Here is a 10723-nt window from a genome sequence, read left to right as displayed (position 1 = left end):
TCTCCCTTTCTCTCTGCGCCGCCCCCGCCCCCCCCCACCCCCCCCCTCACCAAATAAGTAAACTTTAAAAAATATATAGTATCTTATTGTCTTCTTTTGTAAAATTCTGATTTCAAGATTAAACATCTTTTCATTTATAAGCCAGTCTTCTTTGTCTAACAACAGATCTCCATTCCATCGCTCACTTAGTAAAACTACAAAAGTACCTACTATGTGCCTGGCATTGTGATGAGCAGGGGAACAAAAAAGTTACCAAAATAGAAATAGACCCTGCCTTCCCAGAACTCACAATCTAGTGTGAGGTGGAGGTGGGGAGAACGCCAAATAATCACAAATACATACTATGGTAACATAAAGCACACTAACAGTAACCTATGAAAATTTAAAAGAGGGTGACCGGGGCGCCTGGGTGGCTCAGTCGGTTAAGCGTCCAACTTCAGCTCAGGTCATGATCTCACAGTCTGTGGGTTCGAGCCCCGCATCAGGCTCTGTGCTGACAGCTCAGAGCCTGGAGCCTGCTTCGGATTCTGTGTCTCCCTCTCTCTCTGCCCCTCCCCTGTCATGCTCTGTCTCTCTCTGTCGCAAAAATAAATAAAAACATTAAAAAAAAATAAAAAAATAAAAAAATAATAAAAATAAATAAATAAATAAAAGAGGGTGACCAATTTAGTTGAAGTAGGGAGGCAAAACCTTCCCTGAAGTGACATTTGCATTTCAACAGCTGAGTAAGAATTAGCTAGTTCAGCAGCTATAAAGAACCAGGCACCATCATCAGCATGGCTAAGAACTGGAAAAGTGTTTTCTATCTTTCCATGCTCGCACAGAGGTGTGCTAGATGCTGTGACAGAAATAATGCCCGCCCTGGGGTCCTTCCCCAGACACACCCAGGGACCAGGAATGGGAGGTTTTCTCCTGGCTCCCTTCTGCAATTTTGGACTATTACTCCTGTGCTATTGTATCCAGTTTATTCCTGTACGAGTCTCACACCATCTGATTATACTAACCTATACACACTGACCCAGAAAACTCATTTTTGGATATTTTAAGAAAAAATTCTATAAAAAGGAAGGGGTGCTTCAAAAGTTAAAAGTATTAAATGTCATTATTATGAAAGCCAATAACAAAGCCAATCCAAATGTGTCTCAACAGTAAGGGACTTAAGGAGATCTTGAGACTGTATAGCAACACAGAAAATATTTACGAAAAATGGTGGTTCAAGTATGGGCAAATGTAAATAACAACTTGATATATTAAGGTATGAGGGTTATGGGTGAATTTAGGGGATTTAATTTACTAAAGTAGTCAGGGAAAGTATTGCAAAGCCCTTCACCATTTTCTCCCTGTTTGGTCTCCAACCTTACGTATCACCGAATCCCTTCATCCACTCCACCCAAAACAATACTACGTTACATGCACCTCCTTGAACAGAACATGGCTCTGGGTACATCAGAGTTAGAGGTAAAAGGCCAGACAGTCCTGGGTTCAAAGCCTCAATCTTCCATGGGAAATACCACCTCAAGGGAATTGCTTTACCTCTCTGGTCCCCCCGCCCCCGTTAGAAAACAAGGACACGTGTATTAGGTTTCTTTAATGCAAACAACAGAAATCTGACAAATTAGCTTAATCAAAAGAGGGTAATCACTGAACTGACAGTAGGGAGTCCACTGAATCCTAGGAAGGGCTTCAGAAATTGAGCCAGGTCCAAAAGGATCTCAGGATTAGAAATGAGAGTACCCGGGCACCCAGCTGGCTCAGTCAGTTAAGCATCTAACTCTTGGTTTTGGCTCTGGTCAGGATCTCATGGTTTGTGACATCAAGCCCCGCATTGGGCTCTGCGCTGACAGTGTGGAGCCTGCTTGGGATTCTCTCTCCCCACCTCCCGGCCCCGCCCCTCCTTGGCTCTCTCTTTCTCAAAATAAATAAACTTAAAAAGAAAAAAAAAAAAAACTTAAGAAAAAAAGAAAAGAAATGAGAGTACCATCATGTCAGCTGCATCCCCTCCTACAACAGAACTCCTCTCTCTGGTAAGGAATTGGGCTCTAGGCAGTTCTAGAACTTCACCTTTCCAGCCTAGCAACACAAAATAAAAATGGCCCTGTCAAATCTATTTTGAAAATATTCTGGCAAAGGACTCTGGCTCAGCTAGGTAACAGACTTGCCCCTAGAACTATTACTGAGACCCAGGGATATCCTGACTTGTGTTCCTGTGGTCAGTACAGCAGAGATCTTACAAGAGAAAGAGGGAGGAAAAAGTTGGGCAAAGACAAGAGCTACCACAAGATCTAGAACAAAGAGTTGTAAGGATTAAATGAAATGATGGTTGGGGCGCCTGGGTGGCTCAGTAGGTTAAGCGTCTGACTTCAGCTCAGGTCATGATCTCACACTCCATAAGTCTGAGTCCCATGTCGGGCTCTGCGCTGACAGCTCAGAGCCTGGAGCCTGCTTCAGATTCTGTGTCTCCCTCTCTCTCTGCCCCTCCCCTGCTCATGCTGTCTTGAAAATAAATAAAAACACTAAAAAAATAAAAAAATAAATGATGGTTATGAAATATTTCACACAATGTCTTCCTAGTAAACATTCAATAAATGGTACCTATTATTAACTCACCTGTGATAAGATTAGCAGTCAATCCCTCCTTCTTGACACACCATGGTTTTAATCTTAGCCATGTTGTGAAAACTGAAAAAGACAAACTGACTCCCATTCAACTAAGAAGGCTATTTATTGAAATAATACAATGATGTTACAAGGATGCATTTCATGTGGCCTAAAAAGTTGGGTGTTCGTAAGTGCATGGTGCCTGGTTGCTGGAACTAGAGAATCCTCTGCTCAATCAACCACGCATACCATGAACATTCTGGGCTCCTTCACTATGAATGAAGATGTGCTGACACTGGTTGATCTAGGCCAAGCTCCACACACAAACCAGTGGTTTTCTTTGAGTCTTCTGGAACCAAGTCTTTATAAACTTTCATAAAGGTAGGATAGCACTCAACTGGTTACAATTTATGTCATTCTTGCAAACAGTCCTCTATGAGGATCCCCAATCGGCAGCAAATAAGCTCCTGATAAGAATGGTAGCCACTCAGTAGTGGAGGGTCTATGTAGAATTACCCATTGTCAAACTACGTATCAGACAACACGTGGTCTTGGCACTGTGTGTGTGTGTTTAAGTATGGAACATCACAAACAAGGTGTTTTTGAACAGTTAATGTCTTGGAAGAGCAGATTCTCATCTTGTTCCACTTACTGGGCTGGACACCACCCATTTCAGCCCCCACGCACATTTTTCCTGCAAAGAATTATGAAGAATCATTGGGAGCTACCTCATGTGGTCCAGGATGAGACAAGGATGATGGATCCTGCTACCTGGCATGCAAAGAAGGCAGTAAGGAAGGCTTACCATCGCCACTACCCATATAACTCCCATCTCATGATTCATCAGAGTGGGAAATTTTTATTATCTTAAAGGGGGAGAGGCTCTTGTGTGAAAGGGGTCAAAGTGCACACTTGCTTCCAAATTTCTCTCCACTGTTGGCACCATGAACAAACAAAGGTTTAGGAAATTCCTTTGGGACAGCCCATGGGAGGCATCAGAGAACATTAGGGATTGGAGTGGGCTATGGAAGCTTAACTTAGGCTTTACGGACAGAAGAGCAGCACTGAACTAAAAAAAGTAAAGGTCATTACATGGATTCCCTAAACTGATTTAAAGACAAATTTTATGACAATGGGTAATTACATTTATACTTCTCCACAGTAAAATTAATTTGGAGAAAATTTTCCCTGTTAGTCTTGTGTTGTTTTCCCATTTGATCCAATATAGGAAGCTTGGAGCAGTGATTTTTCATGGGAGTGTCATAAAAAACACAATAAGAAAATTTAATAGGTTTATGAAACTGACATGTTAGTTTAAAGTATAAATATTACACTTGGGAAAAGGCAAAAAGTCACTAGTAGTTGAACTATTCACAGCTTTTGTTAACATTTTGGTATGTAAGCCCCCAACAAGTTGTTTAAAATAGGCCTGTAACAAATGTGCATGTATTTTGTTATCTCTTATGCTTTTATGAATTCCCAAAGTATCCAACTTGAGTGCTCATCAAATGTTTGTGCATCTGATTTATTTCAAAATTTACTTCAAAGCCCTCTGAATTCCAAAATACCTTTTCAGTGGACAGACCACTGAAAGATCCAGGCAAAAGAATCTTTTTTTTTTTTTTTTTTGGAAAGGGCAAAAGATCCAGGAGATCTGCATTCTCCACCCAGCTTTGCCATCATAAGCTCTATCACACGGTGCAAACCACTTCACATCTTTGGCTTTTGGTTTCTTCATCTGTACAACGAAGTGGTTGAAACAGTTGATCTCATCCTTTGAATGATGAATTCCTGGGGGTGGAATTGGTTTCCATGGTGAATTAACTTAAAAGCTGCAGATGAATGCAGTTGTCAAGCAATTTTAAAAGTAAGTTTTGGTCATTACTGCAGGAGTTTTATTTATTAAAAAAGGCTGTAAACAGAGTGACAAGTCAAACTGTTCTAAGTTGATGATCTCCTGCATAACTGTATTTAAAAGCTTTATAAAGTCCAATACATAGGCATATCATTTCCAACTGGTTATATATGATGTTTGTAGTTGGTTTTACAAAAGTCTGTAATCAGATTTGAGAATGTAGCTTCTATTTATTAAAAAACATGGTCTACTAGCATAGAGCTTTCTTCTCACACCACACACATGCACACGCGTGCGTGCACACACACACACACAAATTCATTACATTCTCAAGCTTCCTCTCCATTAAGAATCTTCTGATACTGAATATGAACAATACTTTAGCTAAAATTTTCTGCACCTTCCTTAATTTCCGGGTTTCTACAGTTTATTTCGTGTATGAATTCTCTGATGTTTAGTTAGCGCTGAGCTTCTACTGAAGTTTTTCCCGCATTCCTTACAAGCATAGGGTTTTTCTCCAGTATGAATTCTCTGATGATCATGCAGATTGGTTTTCTTTCGAAAGGCTCGCCCACATTCATTACATTCATAGGGTTTTTCTCCAGTATGAGTTCTCTCATGCTGAATTAGGGATGAACTTTGACTGAAGGCTTTCCCACAGTCAATACATTCATAGGGTTTCTCTCCAGTGTGGGTCCTCTCATGTTGAGTAAGTGATGAACGTCGACTAAAGGCTTCTCCACATTCATTACATTCATAGGGTTTTTCTCCAGTATGAATTCTGTGATGTTCTATGAAGCTTGTACTCCTTTTGAAAGCTTTTCCACATACATTACACTGATAGGGTTTCTCTCCAGGATGAGAAACAGGTTGTTGATTAAAGTTCTGCTCACATTCATAGGGGTTCTGTACGGTATGGATCCTCTGATGATCAGTAAAGTCAGTGATGTGACTGAAGTCTTCCCCACAATCATTACAATGATAGGATTTCACTTCATTGACAGTGCTTTCATCTTGAGTAAGAGATGAGCTGTGCTTGAAATCTACACTGTAGTTATTGCTTTGGTAAGGTTTGCCTCTCTTATGAATCCTCATATGCTTATAAAGGGACGGGCTCTGACCAAAAGCCCTCCCACATATGCTACATTCAAAAGGTTTCTCTCCTGTATGAGTCCTTTCATGCTGGACAAGAGAAGAACATCTACTAAAGGCTTTCCCACACTCCTTACATTGGAAGGGTTTCTCTCCACTATGTGTCACCTCATGTTGAGTGAGGGATGTGCCATGCCTAAAAGATCTCCCACATAAATTGCATCGATAGGGTTTCTCTCCAGTGTGAATTCTCTGGTGTTGAACAAGGGAGGAGCTGCGCTGGAAGGCTTTCCCACAGAGACTACACTGATAAGGTTTCTCTCCGGTATGAGCGTTCTCATGCTGGCCAAGCGATGAGCTATGCCTGAAGGCCTTCCCACACACATTACATTCGAAGGGCTTCTCCCCAGTGTGAATTCTCTGATGCTCAGTAAGTTGTGTCTTCCAGAGGAAGGTTTTTCCACAGTCAGTACATTCATGGTGTTTCTTTCCAGGATAAATTCCCTGATCTGTACCATTGGGGCAAGCTCCCTCTCCTTTATGAGTTTTCTCGTGTTTAGTAAGTGATGATCTATGAATAAAGGCTTTTCTACATTTATCACATTTATAAGGTTTCTTTTTTGCAAGGATATTACTCTGATTAATTATATCTGAATTCTGTCCCAAATTGCTTCCAAGTGTATCACATTCACTAGGCCTTGAAGGAACATTCAGTTGTGTAACCAGAACTGTGTTCAATCTGGGGTTTTCACCAAATTTATTTTGCTGAAAATTTTCCTCTGGTGTGATTGTTTTCTTCTGGGTGGATGCATCTGACCCCAGATATCTTTTCCAGTTTTCCTGGTGTCTTTCTAACTGGCTACTAACATCCCAAGTGTTTTCGAATGTGGCACGTGAAAGGCCATCTGCACTACGGGATCCTTCAGATACACTCTGCTGTAGACGTGATGATTTGCCTTCAGGCCTGGTCTTCCAGTCTGAAAGAAATCCAAAGTGCAAAAGTCCCCTATTCCCTCCTATTGAAACAAACTGCTACAGTAGGAAGAGGGAAATGAAAGAGATAAAAACTATTCATGATTCCGTCTTGAAATTAATCCAGGAGTTTGGAGAGAAGAGCCAAAATGAAGAAAAGGAAGAGTAAAGAGAAGCGACAGTGCAGGTTGCAGAGCCAGAGTGCATGGCAAGTGTAGAATGAGGAAGCCCACCTAGGAGGGCTGGTTACGAAGTAAGGGAATAAGTGAGCATGAGAATGTTGGGCACAGATACTACTGGAATAAAATCATGGTATGTCTTGCAAGATCCTATCTGCTCTCCATGCTTCTTGTCCATTCTACAAATTATCCCCAAATCTGTCTTCCTAATACAGCCATTTCACAATTTCTTTAAAAGTTACCTCTGAGGCTCCAAATCTTTAAATCCTGCTGAGAAGATCTGCAGCCACTGATGTAACTGAAATCATTCTTTGATATACTTGGAGATCAATGGCTATACTTCACAAGCTGAAATAAAATAATATTTCTGGAGGCAAATCATCCTTGCCTTTACCATTAGGGCTGTGGTTTTTAGTCTGAGTTCTGGTTCCATACTATTCACCTCTCTTGACCAAAAAGGATTTTACTCTGCCTAATAAGTTGATCTCTAAACCCATGTTTAACCTCAGAATACTAGTAGCAGATAATTAATTAGTTTCCAGGTTCTAAGAATGGTAACTTTTAAAAACTAAGGGGAAGAAGGGTTCTGGAATGATGGAAATGTTCCATATCAAAACGAATTTGGATTAGATGGGTGAATGCATTTGTCAAAGTCAACTGGATGGTACTTAGAAGAGTTGTGTATCTTATTGTATGTACATTTTTCTTAACAAAAAAACATAAATACTGAATTCTGGTTAATGATACATATGAAGTATGCAGAAGTGAAATGTACTCGTGCCGGCAACGTAGTTGGAAATGCATCAAAAAGACAGACTGATAGACAGGTGAAGAGTATGTAATAAAGCAAATATAATAAAATGTTAACAACTATAGAATCTTGGTGGTAGGTATACAGTGTTCACTGTATTAATTTTTTTTAACTTTCCACACGTTTGAAAATATTCACAGTAAAATGTTAGGAGGGAAAAAAAACCAACAACAAGGGACCCTCACCCCCCAAATTCCTTACCCTGAAATAACATTCAATTCTAATTTCCCAAGGACGGAAAATGCTTTGAATTTCTTTTAGAATACTTCTCAGAGAGACATTCAAGAAATGCTTGTTGATATGAATGAATGAGAAAGTTCTCTCCCCAACCATATTCCAAAACAATCAAGTAATTCCTGACTGCCTTCTATGTGCTCTGCAACACAGACAGAATACATAGACATATACCAGTTTCTTTCTCCATGCATTTGAAATCTTAGAAATAAGACTTAATCATCTGACAAAAAAGGAAAACCATCAGATGGTATATTTTTAAATCTGAGTTTGTGTAGTAAAGATGATATAAATGGTACTTGTGATCAGGGAAGGAAAAAATACACCTATTAGTATATATTATGTTTATGGATAGACACCTTGAACATAATATATAGCTTTGGATAGGGAGAAAGCATTATCCAATGAGGGAAAGTGTACACTACTTACAGAAAACATTAAAAAGAAGTTCAACCCAAGTGAAGCTTGTTTTAGTGGGAACAAAAAGAGAATACTGGAAGGTATGACAGGGGACCTTTAAAATGAGTGGGAGTTTCTATTTCCTATAATGAGCTACAGGGAGTGACTGCAAGAGCTTGTCAAAGGCGGGTGGTTTATGAAGATAAAACGTTAAAATCCAATATGGTCCACCCAGTGATGAGTAGAGAAACAAAACATGGTATGTCCATACAATGGCATATTATTCAGCAATACAAAGTAAGGAGGTACTAAAACATGCTACAACATGAATGAACCATGAAAATATTACACTAAGTGAAAGAAGCCAGTCACAAAAGGCTACATATTATACAATTCCATTTACATAAAATACCCAGAAATGGTAATCCATTGAGAGAAAAAGATTAATGGGTGCAGGGGTAGCGGGGAATGGAGAGTGCTTGCTAGTGGGTATAGGGTTTCTTTTCGGGTGCTGAAAATGTTCTGTAGTTAGATAATGGTGAAGGATGCACAACTCAGTAAATATCTGAAAAACCATTACATTGTAAACTTTAAAAAGGTCAATTTTATGGTATGTAAATCATATCTCAAAAAAGCTAAGATTAAAAAAATCCAATATGGGTTATAAAAGAAAACACAAGGGTGAGCAACTTCAACTGGGAATTCTAGTAATCTCCACCCAGGGCCTGGTTTAGGAGGAAAATAACCTGAATTGCAGGAAAACACTAAACTGACTGGGGTGTCTGGCCTGAGGGATTAGAAACCCAGTGGTTTCTAATGGGCAAAGTAGCAAAATGTGCTGGCTGGGGATGAAAGATGATTCAGACGTTAGGTATTTAATTGCATGGGACTTCTACATGGAGAGGTCCTGTGAGAAGGGAAAAAGGTGACCAGGGTAGAAGTAAGGATGACTTCTGAGTCCACAGTAGAGATTCAAGAGCTGTAACTACCAGAAGGCAGGTGCCCTTTTAAGGTGGTAACAAAGAAAGGGGAAGAAGTTGGAGAGCAGACTCCTTAAGGCAGATTTGCAAACTCCTTACGGCAGTCAAAGACCTAAAGCCAAGAAATACTTAGCAAGCCAGGATACCAGGCGAGGATGATATTCCAGGAACTGCAGGGAGAGGCAATGAAGCAAACTGGCATAAAGGCATGATGGAAAGAAGATGGTACTACTCCCTAGACAGGTTTTGTAGGAGTACAGTCAGGGAGAGAAGTCTGACGGAGGTTATGAAAAGGCAGAGAATCAAAGCTGTGAGTATTTCCTACAAGTCTGGGGCCAGTGACAGTAAAAGCCGCAAGACTAAAGAAGACGGGAGTTCAATTAAAGTCTGAATGAGTAAGAAAAGGTATCGCTAATAATGAGAGACTGAGGACACCTGAGGAGAAGATAATCCAGCAATAGGATGACAGTATAGGGAGAAATGGTATTCTGTGTAGGACAAAGAGGCACGTTTCCCTCTAATGCCTGCCAGCAGCAGGAACACCCTATTGGAGAAGGGAGACAGAGAGAAGTGTCATCCAGGAGATGGTGCAGTCTCCTGCAGGTGTAGAAGCTCCCAAGGTACCAATTTGAAGGTGCTTCCCCCCTCCCTCAGCTGTGCCACTGTCTGTATTGATTCCTGCATGCCTGACTCCCCCTCGTTTACCTGGACAGAAAGGTCTTTGGATTTCTCCCTCTGATATCCATGGCTCTTCTCCTTGTTCCAATTTGAAGATCACCTCTGGCTTGGAAACTTGATATCCTGCTCATGGGTAAATACACAAGATTTGGTTGTTTGTGCAAGTGGACAAAGACCCCTCCTATAAGTCAGTACTAGTCCTTGATCGTCAGGAACTCTGAAGGAAAAAAAAGGTGCAACTTGAGGAGTCATGCAATCAAATGACCTATTTCCAGTTATGCAAAAGAAAAAACTTCACTTAAAGAACAGTCTCAGAAAACTGTAAAGCTGAGTCCCAAAAGGGAGAACAAGCTCTAATGGTGAACATCCTCCTCACAGCCACCCGATCTACGAGCCCCACAACCTTAGCAAATGAGAGAGGAAAGACCTGCCAGTAGGCAAGATACTGAATTGGTCCTTACCAAGAGAAACCAGGTGGCTATAGTTCTCCAGCATCACATCCCTGTACAAGCGCCTCTGAGCAGGGTCCACGTGGTGCCATTCTTCCTGGGTGAAGTCCACAGCCACATCTTTAAATGTCACGGATTCCTGTAGGATCACATTCCTGCTCAACTAGGGATCAACATCAAAAATGTTCCCATGGCAATACTGGGAATATACTGTAGGGTCATCAGGAACAGTGATCACACATTTGATATCCTGTGGGGGCAATGTTGGGTTAAACATACTAGATGTTTATGTAATTTTGTAAAGGATCCAGTATGGCAGGCAGGAAAGTCATGAGGGGCAGTATGTCCTGCAATCCCATATCCCTATTAGCTGTCTTGTTTTCCTGCAAAGCCAAGCCTTGTCATACAATCACCAATTCCTCACTGCCCATGCACTTCCTTTGTTAGAAAATCCAAATACAGCGGGGAGTAAAAAC

General features: G+C 40.7%; 1 protein-coding gene across 7 annotated transcripts in view; it reads right to left on the bottom strand.

Moving 5' to 3' along the window:
- Window positions 1–2703: 2703 nt before the first annotated feature.
- The window catches only part of ZFP90 (ZFP90 zinc finger protein), a 116303-nt gene continuing 108283 nt past the window's right edge, over window positions 2704–10723 (bottom strand). For 3 of the 7 annotated variants that reach the window (XM_045443284.1, XM_045443283.1, XM_045443282.1), the window contains 3 exons: window positions 10260–10386; window positions 9826–9921; window positions 2704–6522 (listed from right to left, as the gene is read on the bottom strand). In XM_045443284.1, coding sequence (XP_045299240.1) covers window positions 4874–6522; window positions 9826–9921; window positions 10260–10386 — 1872 coding nt within the window. In that variant the 3' untranslated portion in view covers window positions 2704–4873. Of the gene's footprint in view, window positions 6523–9825; window positions 9922–10259; window positions 10411–10723 lie in introns of all 7 variants that reach the window. The other 4 variants (XM_045443281.1, XM_045443280.1, XM_045443286.1 and 1 more) reach the window with 3 other exon arrangements.

This window comes from Leopardus geoffroyi, chromosome E2 (genome assembly GCF_018350155.1).
Source record: "Leopardus geoffroyi isolate Oge1 chromosome E2, O.geoffroyi_Oge1_pat1.0, whole genome shotgun sequence".
Taxonomy (NCBI): Eukaryota; Metazoa; Chordata; class Mammalia; order Carnivora; family Felidae; genus Leopardus; species Leopardus geoffroyi.
Note: the sequence above shows the minus strand (reverse complement) of the source record. Positions and strands in the feature narration are given on the sequence as shown.